Here is an 18,911-nt window from a genome sequence, read left to right on the forward strand (position 1 = left end):
TCCAATGAAATACAGCATTATTGATCATCCTCCTGTGTTATAAATCAAAAAATGATACTTGCACAACTCGCTGAGATTTCAGATCACATTTAATGATTTTCATTCAAGAGCAGATTCACACGAATCTTCCTCTGGTCAACACTTCCATGGCATTTCTCTCTTTCAGCCACAAAAAGTCTTTTCGTCGCTCTCATACACACAAATACTTGTACAGACACCGCAGTCTAAACCAGCTGAGGAGATATTTAGGAGAACGTACACCATCAGCTGTAAAGCACATGCCAACTGGGCAACAGTCACAAAATGACCCAACTAACCAAGAACATAATGTACAGAGAAGTTGCATTTAAGACACATTTTTAGAGTCCTTGCGCAAGGACTTAACAATCTCCCTTTGGAACAATCTTCAATTAAAAATCCATTCACATCCACTCGTCCGCATGAGCACCAATGTACTGTATCTTAAAAGAGAAACTGACAGAATAAAAAATAAAACACTGATCTATTCCACTGGTATGTAACTGCAAGTAAAGGAACGCACGTCTCATTAAAAAATACACAGCATTAAAAATCAAAATAAATTCACAATGATCAAGATCACATTTGAAGTGTTAAACTGTTAATATCTTCTTCTTGTCTATACATATGTTAGGTTAGATATATCAATAATATTCCCTTTTGGAATACTAAAAGCCTAACAGTCAAGAGTTAAGTCGTGAAAGCTGAAACAAACATCCATAGTGGACCGGTTTGTTATTGCTTTCCTGTGCAGATATGGAAATTTAACCAAAAGCACTCGTATGTTTGGGAGGCAGTCACCATATTCGCGGTAAAAATCGTCATAATTCCTGGCACCATGAGTATGGTGTACTTGTATAGTATACTCATATAGTATAACTCAATTGTTAGTTTCCATTTTTTTTTTTTTTTTTTTTTTCAAGCAAATCCACAGCAGCAAATCTGCTGCCGCCATCAACTGCTCAAAGACAAAACAACGGACTTGCAAAAAACTTGCAAAAGCTAAAGCAACAGAGACATGTGTGACGTTCTCTTTGGCACATTCTGTCACTGGCAAATTTCTACAGTTTACGTTTTTGTGAAAATGCCTTCAAATTGGTACAGGGAAAAACATTTTTAAGAAAAATGGTCAAACTTAGCACTTTATGCTCAGAAAAACAAACTATATATATGTATTATTTATATATATTATTATATATATATACACACACACACACACACACACACACACACAAACACCCCCTAATTCTTTGCAGATAAAGGTGCATTAACCTTTTACTCTTGTGAAACATTCAAATGTAGTGTAGCCAAATAGTTCAGTTCATTTAACATTCAGATGAGCCATAATTTGGGTTATGGGAAAAAAGTGACTTTTATGAGCATAAAATACTTCGGGCCATCAACTTGTTCCAAGACAATTTCTCAGAAAGATTCATTATCATTTAAAAAGCAACAAAGAAGACTTTTAGACAGCAGCGTCGACTGTTTCATTTAGAGTTTACTTTGTGCTAAGCACAGAATTAAATGGAGAGAAAATGGAGCGACATAGGATCGGATTCATCAAAGCATTATGCAAAGCATCGCATAAGCTTGTGCAAACGCGCTACAAAACAATGTGCCATACAAAAAAGCAACGAAGGCATAAATACGTGTGGTTGAATACAAATGGAAGGCATGACAGAATTTGCATGCTCATTTTGTTGGTAATGTGCTAAAACGATGCATTTAACTAAGTGTGCTTAGCTTATTTAAATATTTAGCAGCAATCGGTTCCAGACAAATTTGATCATCAACTCTAAGTGGCAAGATTCAACTCAGATCATCATGTCTAGATTGCAGTGGGACTGCAGAAAAGAAAAGGCATGTCCCGTTTGGACACAAACCCATCTGTGTCTGCTTAAAATGAACGGCTCATATCTTTTGATAACTGCATGGCAGTGCAGGCTTGTAGTCAATTATCACAGCTAAAAGAGTTACAAACTGTGAACTTGCAAATGCTAGAAACAGATAAGCTTTGTTTCAAAGGGTCAAGGCCTTTTGTTTAAGTGCTTCATAGTGAAACCATTTAAGGTTGAGTTTTACATCTGTGCCTTTTTGATTGTAATTCTCTGATTTGTCGACAATTTAAGAATACATTTGGTAAGCTAAAGAGTTTTGTGAGATAATTTTAAACAAATATTAGTCATTAGGGCCAAATAGCTTACTGAACTGAACCCACCACATACTCATTCTGCTTTTCGAAACAATCAAAGCTTATCCACAAAACAAATGTAAAGTTGCATTGTACTGTGACTTTTTCTTGTTCATAAATAACGGTCGATCCTTACGAGACAAAAGGGAGATGAGAACTGTCATGGCAACACACCTACCTCACGCCTGAATCATAACAGATGCTCGTGATGTAGGTCAGGGTAAGTGGGTCGCTAGATTTTTCGAAAAATCTCTCCCTTTGATCAGAGATTGAAATAATCAAAGATGAGTAATACAGAAACAAATCATGGAAATAACTGGTGAAGATGATGGCATCTCATACATATGTAGGAAGGACACATGGCCTAATTAGCAGGAGTAGGAACTGGCTCTGCTGCGGCCGGCCGCCCCGCGGAGGCTTGGCTGGGGGCGGGAGTAGGTGTGGAGGCTGATGTGGGTGTAGTTGTGGGCTTTGGGGAGGGCGTGGACAGGGTCGTGGCAGGAGCTGTGGTTGTAGTTGACGTGGAGGTAGCAGCTGAGACTAGGGGCTTGGGATCAGGAGTGTCACTTTGGGCAGGAGTGTCGTTTGCGGGTGAAGCAGTCTTATTGTAGTTGAGATTGAGAATGTGCTGCTGTAGGTGCCTGATCCAGTCCTCCTGTACTGAGAGAGGGCCGTGAAACTCCACATCACAGAACCTAAAAGAAATGAATTACACATAAATGACAATTGGTTCTGAGGGCTTACACATTTATGGCTATTTTAAACATAATGCCACCAAAATGCACATAAAAATGCCACAAAGGACATAAATATGATCTTGAATAAACAATATGTTTCACATTTTAAGGCATCATAGACATGCTCCCATTACAAAGACTGTTCCAAAAGACAGATACATAGTTTTAGGCTGAAAAAATATGATCTGAAATATTTTATGAACTGAGAGATTCTGATTATAAATATAATTTTACTTAGCAAAACATATCACTTTTTTCATATTACTTTTGCCTCCAATAACTCCTAATTTGCTGCTTATTAATAGTTAGTAAGGTGGTTGTTAAGTTTAGGTATGGTGTAGGATTAAGGGATCTAAAATATGGTCATGTAGAATTAGGCATTAATATGTGCCTTATAAGTACTAATAAACAGCCAATATACATGCTAGTTAATAGTGAGAACTGGTCCTTTTATTACTGCACCAAAAATGTAAAAAATATTTATTTTTATGCTTATTAGCACAAGTATATTAAGATGCTAACATTGACTGAGAGCTGAGTGATGTAAGAATACTGCTTGTTGCCACATTGAGTTGCTACAATTGTAGATAATATCATTATAACTATATTTTACTAAACAGAGAAAAGTATCAAAACAAAAGTTAAAAAGTAGACTAGTCTACCCAGTACTTGCGTGTATTATGCATTCTTTATATTTACTCCTGTATCATATTATTAGCTAAGCAACATATTAGCTAACTGGAATTGGGCTACGTTTACACTAGTGCGTTTTTATTTTAAAATGCATAATTTTTTGCTACGGTTATGCCTGTCGCTTACACTATTCCGGCATTTTCGACCCTCGAAAATGGAGACTTTCAAAAACGCAGCAGACCCCATTTTCATTTGTAAACTCCGGGGTTGCGTTTCAGTGTTAACGGACCAAAACAGAAACTTTTGAAAACAATGGTGTGGCTGCCCACATTCGCACTACTGTAAACGTAGCCTTAGTTGTAAACTGGGCCTGCAAGAAGTGCTGTTTGTGTAGCATGTGAAATTTCCACCATTCTAGATTGTTCTAAAACCGAACACTTACAAGGTTCCATTTTGTTTAGCATGCTAGTAGGCAGTCAAGATATCAAGGCAGCTCACTAGGTTACGGAATAGATATAATAACTAAGTACAGATCTAATAAATGAAACTCACCGGCACTTGAGTGAGTAAATTTTACCCACAAGTCTAACCAGTGGGGTGGAGGGGGGCTTTGGCACAAGGGCAGGAACGGTACCGGAGCGAGGCTTTGGGGGGCCACTCTCTCCCTCCCCTCCTTCAGCATGTGATGGGTGTTTAAGTGGCCGTCTCTCAAATCCTTAAGAGAAAGAAATTGGTTGATTAGGTATCATTTTCCAGGCAGACAGGGGAAAAGGGATAGGAAGAGACTGAGGTGAAGCTGTGCTCAGACCTCGTGGCAAACGCACGTTGAGTTCACTATGCGCCACCTGCGCATGTGGAAGTGCATTATTGGAATGATGAGTGCCAGGCTGTGGAATAAGGCCATGCTGAGTGGAACTTCCACTTCTGCTTTTTGCGTCAGTTCCCCGTGATGACAGCCCCCAGGAACAACTGTTGACATCCCGTCCAATTGCTCTCTTTTGAGGCAAAGTGAGAGATGCCCATTTGGCCAGTGAGGGCTTTTGAGAAACAGGAGTTGTAGGGTCAGAGTCACAGGACGGTGAGAGAGCGGAACTGCACCTCTGCAAAAGATTACAGCCATTTTAATTGATATTAAAAAGCAAGTTTTTCTAACTTTCACAGCAAGACACCACAGAATTGCAATGACTGGTCAGGGTGAGTAAAGAATCACAAAATTGTTCCAGTTGCTTTCATACTTTTTTTTGGGCATAGCGGGCTCCTTGTGCATAACTTTGCTGCATCTCTGCTGCCTTCTGTGGACGGCTGCGTATCCAGGCACTCAGCGTCTCGATAGGCGAGCCATTTACACACCACTCCGTCACGCCAAACTGTCGTAAATGTGCTCGAGCGTGACTGGCCAGTGCCTTCCGGTTCTCAAAGTAGAATCCACAGAGTTCACAACTGGCATCTGAATAGGAAAAACAAAAAGATGAAGTCACATTGTTCTTGAGACTATTTGCAAAGCAAGGAAACCAATAAATATTGTGCCAAACATGCAAACAATGAATAGTTCACAATAAGACCAGAAACATCTAAAGATAGGGTCAGTTTTGATATCATTTTTCACTTATAACCACTTGGTTGGACTGATAGTGTGCGGGATTTTACTTTTCATTAATTGGATTCGACATTGTTTTTGGAATATTTCTCCTACGCACCTATCAATTTCACAGGAGGGCTGAGTTCGTGTTGATCACTTATAACCACCGACATGATTGAATCTATTTTAAGTCTTGGAATTCTGAATTGGGCTCTTTTATTTATATGAGAGTCATTCTTCTGCAAACATGGAAGCAACACAGGCACTGCACTACAAATAGTCTTCAAACAATGTAATAGAAAAGAACCAAATAAGGAGTCTGGCAAAAATATAACCTTACCCATGTGGCCTACCCCATGCTTCTCCACTGAGGCTTTACCCTTAAAGGAATAGTCCTGTGGGGGAGGAGAGAAGTTTTTAGATTGGATGAGCAGTGCTTTCTCTCCTGGCTGTCCCTCCTCCACCAGCACCTTCTTCTTCAGTGGAGGCACTCCAAAAATCTTCCCCACAGGTGAGGTGGAGGACAAGCCAACGCTTCCCAGCCCATGCTTATGAAGACGCGAGCCCGAGTGGAGCAGGTTAAGAGGTGACTTGCGGGACAGGGCAGAGGACTGATAGCCTGGACTGTTCAATGAAATCCCACCATCCTGACCCGGTTCCTCCTTTATGCCCAAGGCAACAGATGCAGGGGTAGTGCCTTGTCTCCTCATGACTTCCCACAGCGTGTCAATGGGCGAGCCATTCACAGACCACTCTGTGATACCCATATGCCTCAAGTGTGAACGCGCATGGCTTGAGAGGCCTTTACGGTTTTCGAAGAATTCGCCACAGAATTCACAGCGAATATCACGGGAAGGTTCCTTCTCCTGAGTCATAACTGTAGGAAGAAAACAGTAAAAAGACAACAGATTGAGCTGGGAATGATTCAGTCATCCATTAAGATCATTGAAAAAGCTAAACGTAAACAAACAAAGATATATCACAGGTGTGAAAACAGAAAAACATACCCAAGTTGACTGGATAAACATTATCTGAAGTGTTTAAACTGGAATGTAGTGGCTCTGGGTTGTAGCTTTCATTTACTCCCATGTCTGATCCTTTCATGGTAACCTCTACAATTTCAGGCTCTGGTTTCGGTTTAACCAGCTCTACGGTTGGGGAAGAACTGGCAGTAGATGTCGAAGGAGACATTTTGCGGGTAGTAGGCTGGTCGTGGCTTGGAGTGTGGGCAAAATGGAAAGGCAGGCGCCCAAGCACATTCCCTGGTGGGGAAGAGGACTGGAGTGCGGGCCGAGGCAGTCCAGGGCTCGGAGAAGAAGAGGGGGATTTGGGGGACTTCAGAGGTATGATGGACGGCAGGCCTCGGCGGACTATAATCTCTTTTAGTGTGTCAATAGGTGAGCCATTCACAGACCATTCGGTGATCCCAAGTTGGCGCAGATGGGAGCGAGCATGACTGGAGAGGCCTTTGCGGTTCTCAAAAAGTTCTCCGCAGAATTCACAGCCCACGTCTTTCATCGGCTCTGTTAGAGAACAATTTAGTAGACTTAAGTCAGTTTAGGTGTGTAAATTACCTTACATAACTGAGGAAGCAAACAATAGGCAAGGACATGCAAAAACACATAAAAGTTGTTACCAATAGGAAAGGACATCACTTCCCCACTACTGAAACGAAGGACCTGCAATGAGGATGCTTTCAGCTTCTTTGGGGGTGGGCCCAATAAGGGGTGGGAAGAAGAGGAGGTAGCTTTGGAGCCAATTGTTGTCCTCAAAGAAGAGGTTGCTGTTTTATATAGGACAGGGCTGGAGGGAAGAGATCTCTTAGGGGAAGTGGAAGTGGAGGGTAAGAGGGACGTCATGCTGGTCTTCTGGGACCTCAGGTCTTCTGGACCATCTGAGAGAAAAGAATTTGCTCTGTGCTTAAAGTCATCAGTCAAGATGAACCGATTGAGTAAGTCAATGGGGGAGCCCTTGGATTCTGAGTACTCAATCCCAAAATGGCGCAAATGGGCACGAGCATGACTCGAGAGGCCTTTTCTTGTTTCAAACCATGCACCACACAACTGGCAAATAATGTCTTTAGAGTCCATGTCCATCGCTAGAAAGAAGTGTGAGAGGAACAGAAAAGTTAAAGAGATTGTAAAAAGGACAGACAATAAACATGCAAAAAGAACAAACTGATGACCACAACACTACAAAAACAAATCACAAACAACTTATTGAAATTCTTTATTAGTATATTGTACATTAATAGATTTCTTACTAAGATTCAATGGGGCATCCGTATCTTGCGGTGCCCAGAATGGTTTGTTTGGACTGGAGAGGTTTGTAGACTGGTTCTTTCCTAAGGTCTTATGCTCCTGGGATCGCAGTGGGGAAGTCACGGGTAGGAGGGAAGAGATGGGAGCCTTTCTCAGCACTGGGGAAGGGGACCGAGACTTTACAAATGGAGAGGAAGGCAGGGAGCCAGCTGCAGAGTGAGTAGTTGGGGAAGAGGAAACTTTAATAGCAGAAGCCGCAATAGAGAATGGGACAGGGGGCTTGGTGTCCAGCATTCCTTCTTCAGTTTCAACATCTTTTGTGGGGCTAGGTATAGGAACAATAGGGGCATGGTGCTGGAGCTTCTTAGGAGATTCCACAGTAGGGGAGGTGGCAGTGAAGTGTGCATCAATGGAGCGTTCCTTAGTAATCTGGTAGAGGAGATCAATGGGTGCGCCACTGTTCTCTGACATACCGATGCCGAGCTGGCGTAGGTGAGAGCGGGCATGGCTAGACAAACCACGACGTGTCTCGAAGGCAGCACCACAGAACTCACATTTCAACAGGTTAGAGCCTGGAAAACAGAGAAATGGTGATTCAGGACCTATCTTATGCATTTTGATAGATGGGACTGCTTAACCAAATTTTTTCAATTTATTCACTAAGCAGAGTTAATAGACCTTTACTGACTATCCACTGTGGAAATGAAAACTAATTTTTGCAAAATGTCATGTAAGGAGACAGAAAATCAAGGTGACAGACCAGGCTAATAAGGACAAATATATGTAACATAATATCCCATCAGCTCTCAAATATTCATGTTCATGCAATTAACACTAGCAAATTCAGATGTTTTTTAAAGGATTAATTCATCCATAAATTACCATTTCTGTCCATATTTACTCACTATCAGGTTATTCCAAACCTGTATGAATTTCTGTGGAACACAAAAGGTGAATGTTTAAAGAATATTCTCAGATGTGGAACAACATGATAATGTGTGTAAATGATGGCGTTTTCATTTATGGGTGAGCTATTATTTAAAAAATAGATTAAAATCTAAAATTCATATTACCCATAGTGTCTGTCTCTTTGGATTCAGGGCTCTGTTCCTCAATAGAGAACAGGGTCTTTTCTACTGGACTTGTGGCCAATTTATCTGTAACAGGCATTTGGGCCTCCTCTTCTTCCTCTTCCCCATCGTCTGCCTCCTCCCCATCTGCATATGCATAGACAGAAACAAAATTTTTTTTAATTAGCTAATTGTAGAGTTAAACCCACCAAGGTCTCAAATGAATGTTTCCTTTAACCAAACTGTAACTAGCTTTACCTTCATCTGATGCACAGAATAAATAAAATAAATAAACATATTTATAATTAATTCATGCTTAATTACCTGGCCAGGTGATTCTGTAAGATTATCTGTTAAAAGACATCTGCTACATTATCCTTAATATGGGGTCAATAACTTACAAGTCAATCACAAAACATATAGTTTGATGTCAAATTCAGCAAAGGAATTTCAACATAAATAATTTCAACCTTCTAGTAGCCCTTAAAATTCACATCTGTTTTTTTCCTTTGAGATTACACACTACAATTTCCTATCATATTTTGGTCCAATCATGACATTACAGTCTCCCAATTATTTTGCCATAAATGTTACAAATTCACCTGTGACTAAACAACTATTTCTACCTCATTTCTTTTTTTCTCTCTCTCAAGCACCATATTGCACAGAGAAAATGTAAAAGGGGGGAGCCCACCCCGGCACCCTAAGTCTTGTCCTGCACACAACTTTCACTGCTCTTTGATTGCAATTATTGGCAGCAATTAAACTTAATGACTGATGTTTTTAAAATGGACAAACCAGCAATAAAACTAGACAAACAACTAGCAATGCTGACTGACAGCAACCAAATAGATTATAAAACAGGTTTGTCTGACTTAAAGTTGTTACAGACTGATACTTTATTCACTCCAGAGGTAAATTCAGCAGGTCTACATTCAAGCAGCACACAGAGAATTTCTTTTGAAGCTCCTGCTGGTCTTGCTCTTCTCAGCATATTCAATATAATAAACTGTGAACGCGTTCCTGCGGTGGGCGTTTCTGTTCTGTCATTTGATCTGTCCTAGACACAATTCTAGCAACATCAGCCCTTTTTCTGCTCAGACTGAAAATGAAAATTCACTGTAATGGCATACTCCATGAAATAACCAGACAATAAAGAGAAAAAAAGACATTAAATGCATTAAGTTAAACACAAAATCCACCGTTTAATAACTTGTTCAGGACAGCGTAAAAGAAAACAAGTAGCGCTGACATTTTCTTTTCAAAAATGTTTTTGTGAAAGTGCGCGGAAAAAGAAATAAGAACCAAGAAAAAAAGAGCTGGCGCGCTCCATTTCAACATTAAAAAAGCACCTCAAGTAAAATGGCGAAGACTCAGCCTAATTTCGAGAATCATAAAGACATATATGCATTGAAAAAAGAATCCGTCATTTTGACAGGACATCAAAAACTGCCTTTATTAAGCACACTGAGCGCAAAATGTCACATATTGTGACTTTTCAGATCGAAAACTGTTCAGGCAGCAGGGGAATGAATCGATCTCGTACGTGCACTCTCTGTCTCACTGGACCATTCCTGGCATCAGTGATTTAAAACGCACATCGAGTATGACAGGAGCTCGTCTTAAATGTTAACACGATTGCATGCCATGCAAGCTTTAAAAGTGGCGAAGCTCCAAGCATATGCATCTCTCAAGCATCCCCATGCACGGCGCGGAAGTGCATGCACTCACCATTCAGCGGCTGCAGCGCATCGGACTTATTACAGCACCTACAGTCAGACAATTTTTCCGCTATTGTTTGTGTCTGCGGGGAGGTGGAAGCAGCCATTTTGCCCCGCACACATGCACTAACGCACCAAGGCGTGACGAACCGAATAAAGGCGGAGACTAGGCAAAATATTAAATGCCAGACATCAATTGCATTAATGAAGATTGCATTAAGAAATTAGCAAGTGTTCTGCACCATATAAAAATCTTTACAACTTGCTTTAACAATTGCCCTTGACAGCAGTACAAAAATCCCAAGGCATGCACAAGCTTTTAAGTTTTCTTTTAGTTTATTTTGGACTTCTGACTACAATGCAGATGAGGTAAAGGCTATTTATTTAACAGAAAAGTAGCATGAGTAAGTAATACACACTTAATGTATTGCCTCGTTAACCTTTGAAAAGCCAGTTAAAACATCTAAACATCAAGAAAAAATAACTAAGAAACAAAAAAGTGATCAAAAGTAAAACCACTATAGTGAAACAAGTCTGAGCCCACTAGAGATTTTGCATTTTTTGTTAATGCAGTTGGCCTACAAACATTTCCACCACAAATTATAATATGACTATAACAATTTCAATTTCATATTTTTAAAACAATCAATTTTTTATGTTCCCCTTTCCTTTGATAACAGCATGCACTAGCATGGACTGTAATTTGTAATACTTCATTATCCAGCATGACTTTACAAAGTTTCAAAGAGCATCCTGTGCTTCAGTACAATCAAAGAACATCTCACAATTTGAGTAGTGACAAAAAAAACAATGCAAACTCTAAAATACTTCTTATATATTATACAATACATTTAATTTAAAAAAACAAACAAAAAAAACTTTGCAAGTAAGAACTATGACATGATTTCTTTTTGAGAAATCAAGAAGAAGTAAAACCCATCCACTTACCCTCTAGTTCACTTATATTGTGCTCTTCCTTCCAGCGCCGTTTTGGAGAGTCAGAAGAAAGAGTGGTGGGTTCTGCTGTCATGTTCTCCTCATCCTTCATGTCTTTCCTGCCCTCTTGCTCCTCATCAGAGTTTTGCTCTTGACTTGACTGGAGAGTATGAGTGGGTGCAGTGGGTAGAACAAGATCTGGATGCTTGGCAAAAAGCTCTCGGAGAATATTAATAGGTGAAACCGTGACTTCCCAGTTGGTGATGCCAAAGTCTCTGAGATGGGCTCGGGCATGACTGGAGAGACCAGCTCTGGTGTCAAAGCCAGCACTGCAGAACTCACATCTCATTACGCTGAAGGTCGACGGGTCAAAGTTGGCAACTAGATGTAGCAATGGAGAGAAGAGCATCAAAACAAGCCTTTGGTTCTGTGTGGCAGGCAATTAAACTTTAATGAGACATCAAGTTAATAAACATTAACAAGGTTACATTTACATTTAAAAGCATCCTCACCTTTTTTCTTTTTTTTCTGGTAGGAGAATTTCTTCTCAATGGCATTGACCTCTTCCGGAGAGATGAAGTGCCTAACATTGTAACTGACACCCACTCTGTTCAGGTGACCCCTAACATGATTGGCTAGTCCGATGCCATTATGGAATCTATCTGGGCAATAAGGGCATTTTCTTTCCACACTCTTCAACAACCCCTCTCTATCATCATCTTCCTCAGTTAATGCATCAATAAGACGACTAACAACATCCTCTTCATCTTCGTCATCATCAATATCATCATCTTCATCATCATCTTCTAGTTTTGCAGCAACAAGTGTGTCTTCTCCACTCTTCTCGTGACTATCAGATTTTTCTTCTTTGAGTTTGGGTTCCTCCTCCTGTGCTTCAAGCTTTTTGCTGTTCTTTTTTGGCGAGGCGGAATTGGCTTTGAGATCCGGATCACTGGCAGGTGGCTCCGTCTCTGGGGTGGGGTGGGGTTAATGTGGAGTGTTACAGAGTGTTCAACAGTTATATAAAAAAATGACCAGTATTGCATAATTTAATGGTTAAATGCAAACAAAATGTATGTGGGATGCAATGAGTATGGTGACAAGCTGAGTTAATGGAATAGTTGACCTAAATGGAAAGTCTGTCATCTGTTATTCACCCTCATGTTGTCCCAAACTTGAATGACTTCCTACGAAACATGAAACAAGATATTTTCAAGAATGTCCATGCTACTTTTTTCTATAAATAAAAGTTGCTCCAAAAAAAGTAAAAAGTGTTGTGAATGTCTGTCAGAATTTCTCTTTTTGTGTTCCATGGAAGAAAGATTGTCATATGGGTTTGGAACATGATGGTAAGTAAATGATGACATAATTCTCATTTTTGGGCTCATTGTATACAAAAGGAACAGCTTGGCCTGGCTACTCTGTAACCGTTTAAGATCTCTGTGGCTCTGCTCATCACTCACCCATCACCCTGCTGCATAAGAGGGGAGTTTGGAGGTCAGAGCTGAGAGACTCTATGAGGATGAGGGGTAACTTGTTTCTTAGCTGGGCTTGCTGCCCCTCAAGCAACCCCAGCCTCTCTGCTGCCCCTCGGAGGCTGGCTGAGAAGCTGCTCTTCAGCTGCAAGGCCAGGGCAGGTACCTCCACAGAGTCTGCAGGGGAAGGGACCAGGTTCAGACCAGGGTGAAACCTGGGATTTCCCCAAGTTTATGGCCAAGCATGACTCAAGTGAACTTCCAGAATTTCAAGGCTTGCCATTTGCCCTCCATTCAAGTATTGGTCCTTGCTGACTATTGCCACTGACTGGGTTAACTGTTTGGGAAAGGTTCTTCTCCTACAATAAAAATTTAAGAAAGTAAGTCTGTACACCACCAGCAGTGGCTAATAGTGAGCATCGGCCAATGGAACATGAAGTAACGCCTCACAATTATAACTGGCCAATGGAATGGGGATAGTCACTACACTCCTTTAACCAGCGGCCAATCAAACAGGAAGTAGCACTACACAAATTTTGGTTTAAGGATGGTTCTGGCACATCAAATCCAGGCATCACAATAACACAACAATGCATATAGTGCACACACACATATACATGCTTCACTACAAGACAAAAGATGGTACAGGTAATGTATTTATTCAGATTTTGTCTATATGAAATTGGAATTGTGAAAGCAAATTCTCATTGTTCTATTGTGGTGCTTAATGACAGTATTAATTCATGTAACAATGTTATAAAGAGATGGTGAGAAATTGATGAAAAAATACAGACCTTTCTGAAAATACATTAACAATTTAGTAGTAAATACATCATTAGTTTATGACATTTTACAGCCTCTCTTTTTCAGTATGTAAATGTTGCACTGGTAGGTATAGTGAATCTAACGAACTTTTAGGGCATTCAAGTTTTATACAGTGTGTATATTACTGTTCTCTGAGCACTGAAGTCTTGCCATTGTTACCACCTTGCCAGTTTAGCTACAAGGCTACACACTGACTGGTCTTGGTGTAATAACCTGTAATTGACTTACCTGTTTTGGAGTCTTGTTTTGGATCATGCTCTGGTTCTGGTGTTGGAATGTCTTCTTTCTGGCACTTATCTTCGGTCTGGTTTGAGATTTGTACTTGTTTTTTCATAACGGGAGTAAGGGTGGACTTAGGATCTAGTCTTGTACTCGCTCTTGTGCGCCCCAGTTTACCCCTTGTGGCCCGGACTGAGCGTTTATTCCCTATACTTTTGAATGCCACATCCTTACGCCGCGGAGCAGCCCTGGGATTTGGCGGAGACGACATGAGATGCTGAGGTTGTGGAGCATTCTCTTCCACAGGATTATCCAGAGTTGTCTTGGGCTCTTCTGTTTGTCTCAACTCCTCCACAGGGTCTGTATTTTCATGCAGAGTTGTATTATCAGGTTGCTCTGTGGCCTCTCCTGGGGTTGCAGAAGCACTTTGACAAGACAACGAACTAGAGTCCACCTGTGAAGTGTCACTTTCGGGCTGTGTTTCTTTAGATTTTTTGGATGCCCGGATGGGGTACCTCTTGTTGAGAGGTGATGTGACAAGAGTTGATGTAACATCTGCAGAGGATTGAACTTGTCCTTTCTTGCAGGACTTCTGTTGAAAGCGGGGTGAGGTTCGATAGACACCAGCTCTTGTTCGAGTGTTGTGCGTCTTGGCATGCTCAGCAAGTTCTTGAGGCAAATCAGAGCTAAAGTTGCACTTGAGACACACAAACTGGCTAACATCTGTTGACTCTTGGTTGACTGGCTCCGTTGCCTTACTGCAACTGGCTTGCTGTGCCACCCGCTTATCCCCCTCTTTTAATTTTCCAATCTCTTCAAGGATTTTCTGCCGTGACTCCTCATGACATCGCTGATGATCCAGCAGCAGTACCTTGTCTACAAACTCCAGACCACACTCTATACATTCAAAAGCATTTTTATTAAGATGTCCACTCCAAGAGTCTTTTTCTCCACATTGCCATTTCTTCCCAGATCTACCAACCTGGCCATGCTCTTGCATGTGTTCACGTAGATGGGTGCGTTTTTTGAAGTAAATGCTACATTCTACACATGTAAAAATCTCTTGGGAGAGGTCTCCATCCAGTTGGTGCTCTACTACTGACCTCTGCCTTCCCCGTACCTTCTCTTCCTTTTCCTCTTTAAATTCAAACATCCCTTCCCCAACCTTTGTGGTTTTCCTACGCTCCTTTGCTCCCGAGGGTTTTCCTCTGGTCTTCCTGCCGGCTCCCGTTGTGCGCTGCCAAGTATCTAAGCCAGAGAAAGGCCTCAATATGGCCCTCTTTTTTCTTCGCCGTTGGATGAAGGTGCAGTGCGCCCAAGGCCCAGGTGGTGGACTTTCTGGTTCAGAGTCTCCTGGGAAGGTGTATACATCTGGCTCTTTGGTGATCTTCTCTTCTCGCCCTTTACTATTAAGCATTTTCTGCTCATCTTTTTTGTCTTTTTGGCATCCCTCTTTCAGTGTAGTATCTGGTAGATGGCTCACTTTGTCTTGTTCCACTGCAAGAAAACAGCAAAAGGCTTTATTGACTTAAATAGTTTTTTTTTTAATATATATATGACAGGGTGTTATTGACAATCAAAACATGCATTGAGGTACTTTTTTTAAGTTTTGCTGTACGTTTAGGTAGGCTGGAGTCTGTAGTTTTAATCTCCTCGTATGTAACATCTCCTTGATTCTCCACCTCCAGGGGGGCAAGTGGGATCTTCTCAAGAAATAAGTTCTTGGTTTCCACAGGTTCTTGGCATGTATCGATGTCAAATCTGCAAGCATAAGGATTAAAATGGATGAATAGGTTACAGCTTAATATTTATTTCCATCAAACTCCTCAATGTTGAAAAAACCTTGATGAATAAACCTGTTTTTCCGTATAATCATCTGTATCTCACCTGTCTTCTTGTTGTCCAGAGGTGGGACTTCCTGGGCTGTGAGCAGCCAGACCATGAGGGTTAGAAAAGTGCTGAAGTTCTTCCTCTGACATAAACCATTGGAATCCACACAGAAACACAAACAATATACACATGACTTAACAGAAAGCAGTAGACTCACAGTTATATCTACAGCATGTAGACAAACAAATCTATTAACGCTGTTCACAGAGAGACAAGTTTCACAGTACAAACACAGAATAGTTCAGTCTGAAACTAGCTGAATCATTGCAGATTCTCATTTCTAGTCGGGGTCTGAGTTTCTTACACTTTTAGTAAAAAAGGCACAAAAGCTGTAAAGAGTGCATATTGCTACCTTAAAGGTACATATTAGTTCATAAAGTGTACATATTAGTACCTAAAAGGAAAAACCAGGTACCTTTTTAAAAAGGTACTGCCCCAGTGACAGCTTTTGTACCTTTTTTCTCAGAGTGTATGATTCAGACATACATTTTTCACTGACTTAAGAAAGTAAGAATGAACCAAAGAGAAAATTACCGTCCAAGGTTTCTTTCTCCGAGTCCGAGTCCCATGTGAGAGACGAGGGGAAGGCTGAAGATCGTGGGCTTCTCTGTACTTTACCACAATGCTCCAGTGTGGGGAAAAAGCATTTTGGACCGTCTGAATCTCCATTTCCATCACCCTTATCCATGTCATCACAATGCAATAACCCCCCCTGTGAGTTCAAAGGGTTGAAACAAGACCAACATTACATAGTTCTGTTTAGGGAAGAAATAAAATGTTGCACGATTCTCACACAGGTGTACACTGATTGTTAAAAGATAGGAATCAAAAATGTATATAATCACTGTAAAATATAATGAAAAAGTATTAAACTATATAAAAGCAATGTCTCCCACATATTTTTTTAAATTAATAGAGTAACAGTTTATTTTCTATTTTATAGTTATATTTTATAGTTATAGTATAGAGTTATTGTTTATTTTCTAAGTCTATTTTCTTCTTTCGTTGGAAAAGTGAATAAATTAATCCAAAAAGAAAAAGGGGAGTTAAATGCTGTGTCCCAAATTGCATACTATCCTTCCTGAATAATAGTATTCCAAAATAGAATTAGTGTATCTTAAATATATGTTGACGTTAGTATCTACAAACACAAATAAAAAGTTAAACAAAAAAAAAAACTAAAACATGGCGGATTTGCGAGATTGACAATTAACTAGAGAGGTTTAGATAAAGGGGTTTGAGTGAATGATAATCAACATTTGAACTTGATGAAAAAAATATTTATGTAATTTTATGCACATTATATTTAATCTGCAACAACATTGTGAACTTTTATAAAGATGCATTTATGTCATTAAATTTTAAATGGGTCATTATGCAAACACATGAGAGCGCTCGGCACAACAGACCTGCGACTGGCAGATCAACATGCTGCTTCATTTAAAATATGGTAGGAAATTAAATGAAATGAATGTGGAGGATTTAAACTGTGAGAAGATGATTGACAAGGCAGTTTAAACAGTGACAGGATGCATGTAACTAAGTAACAGAAGTATGATGAACTAGTATGTCCCAAAGCTTGTCTACTCTTTTGCTGCATACTCAAAAGTATATATTTTTCTTCACAAAAAGAATACATAAATTTAGGGCACAGTATATGTAGGTGAACTGGTAGGTGCCTTGACTATACCAGGAAGGTGCAGCTGAGTAAGGAGGTGGATGTTGAAGGCAGTAGCCCTGGGCTGGACATCAGATCTTGGGGGTCCCTGGTCGAGAGATCCTCCTCAGGCTCCATGGTCCCCTGGTGCACTAGCTTGGGTGCAACTGCTGTCCACCTCTCCTGTCCTACATTATGAAGAGCAATTCCATTTCTGGACAAAAATACAAACAACTAAGATGCAATCTGACCTTATGCAAGCATAGACATGGACCTGAAGCCTCAAAAGTCAAATTATTATGGGGACTTTAAAGAAAACCTATAGAAGAAAACTTGCAAGATGTTTATCAACTCAAGAAAATAATTTGGTGATTAATTAGCTATAGTGTTCTGTGCTGTCCAACCTTTGAAAGAATGCATTTTGAATAACTAAATCTTTGTGTTTAATTCTTGAGGAGCGTCACTCTGCCTGACCTATTTTATCATGCCTCATTTCCTATGCTGATAATATCGAAGGAGGCCGTTTTTACTGGGGGAAAAACATACACCGGCTCCCGAAATAATGGGGCTCGTCTATGCAGTTTGCATGCGTTTATAACTTGCGATGTCAAGACTGGACTATCAGCAAACGCCGTCCTTCCCCAGGAACACAATCTGTTAAACATCTCTCTGGATGTGTGCGGCGAGGATGGAATTGTGCAACACTCACGGAAAGCGGCCTGTCTTTGGAATCTTCTGCGTCCAATCACATCGCTCTCTCCATGTCCTATATGGATTCAAGTGGCACGAACGCACTGACGCTTATAGAGCATGTGTGCGTTGCGCTTAATGCGTCCCGGAGCGTCGCTGCCTTCCCTCAGGAGCAAAGGGAAAAGCATATAGGTTTAGCTAACGGTGAAGACCGCCTTTGCACTCTAAACACCGGACTCCATGTTGTTAGTTTCGGAGGGATGGTGACGTTGGTGGGGAGGGGAAAGGAGTTTGTGTATCAGCCACGCTGTAACTCTTTCACAGCAGGTTGAGAGATGAACGACACCTGATCAGTGCGCTAACAGCGGCGTTGCTGCGTGCGCTGTGCGGAGCGCGGACTACTTCAGTACACGAAGTGCGTGGAGGATGACAAAATGTCATTCATTTTAAGACTAAAAAGAATGTAAAATGCTAAAGTTCAAAACTGTAAAATAATTTGATAATTTTAAATATACACATTAAACATATAAAACTGTAAAATAGAAAAGATTGTAATATTTGATAGGGATTTTATGTAAAAATGTATTAAGCATTAATACATAGGCTAATATGATATAAGCTTTTTTATATATATATATATATATATATGACTTTTAAAAGTCAGCTGTTATAAATCTGCTATATGAATAAGTGTAAAATCAGTCACATGAAATAATTATTAGTAATTAGTCACATGCCTAATATAGCCTATCAGTCTGTCTATCTGTTCCATATGTCTAAACAATGTTCAGTCTTGTACATAGATAACTTTAGTGACTGTTAATATGCGCAATTTTAGCACGAAAATGCCTTAGAACTTTTAAAGCGCTGCAATTATTTAATATAAAGTTTAGAAATATTAAAAAATAGCTATATAAAATATAGTAAAATCAAGCTGCATGCATTTAAGGTGTATTGATTAAAAACACTGTTTTTATTTCCAATTTTATTATATTCTAACTGTGAAATT

At 40.2% G+C, this 18,911-nt stretch overlaps 2 protein-coding genes across 7 annotated transcripts in view; one reads left to right on the forward strand and one right to left on the reverse strand.

Moving 5' to 3' along the window:
* Window positions 1–18,911, forward strand: part of LOC131536018 (N-acetylmuramoyl-L-alanine amidase-like) — a 184,573-nt gene that overhangs the window by 122,535 nt on the left and 43,127 nt on the right. The gene's annotated exons all lie outside the window — the stretch shown is intronic.
* Window positions 72–18,319, reverse strand: wizb (WIZ zinc finger b). 6 transcript variants are annotated; one of them, XM_058768614.1, is made up of 19 exons: window positions 17,922–18,319; window positions 17,246–17,426; window positions 16,090–16,267; window positions 15,553–15,637; window positions 15,263–15,426; window positions 13,675–15,183; window positions 12,610–12,798; window positions 11,659–12,117; window positions 11,159–11,527; window positions 8,493–8,636; window positions 7,422–7,991; window positions 6,795–7,256; window positions 6,166–6,681; window positions 5,629–6,035; window positions 5,499–5,553; window positions 4,815–5,026; window positions 4,388–4,679; window positions 4,132–4,294; window positions 72–2,904 (listed from the first exon to the last, which is right to left on the reverse strand). In XM_058768614.1, exons 2-19 carry the CDS (start codon window positions 17,348–17,350, stop codon window positions 2,574–2,576), a joined length of 6,210 nt encoding a protein of 2,069 aa, XP_058624597.1. In that variant the 5' UTR covers window positions 17,351–17,426; window positions 17,922–18,319; the 3' UTR covers window positions 72–2,573. The 6 variants fall into 6 exon arrangements, with proteins under 6 accessions (XP_058624597.1, XP_058624594.1, XP_058624595.1 ...); XM_058768611.1 differs by having other exon boundaries at window positions 5,499–6,035; window positions 17,246–17,400; window positions 17,922–18,318; XM_058768612.1 differs by having other exon boundaries at window positions 5,499–6,035; window positions 13,675–15,162; window positions 17,922–18,318.

Source organism: Onychostoma macrolepis, chromosome 03, assembly GCF_012432095.1.
Source record: "Onychostoma macrolepis isolate SWU-2019 chromosome 03, ASM1243209v1, whole genome shotgun sequence".
Lineage (NCBI taxonomy): Eukaryota > Metazoa > Chordata > Actinopteri > Cypriniformes > Cyprinidae > Onychostoma > Onychostoma macrolepis.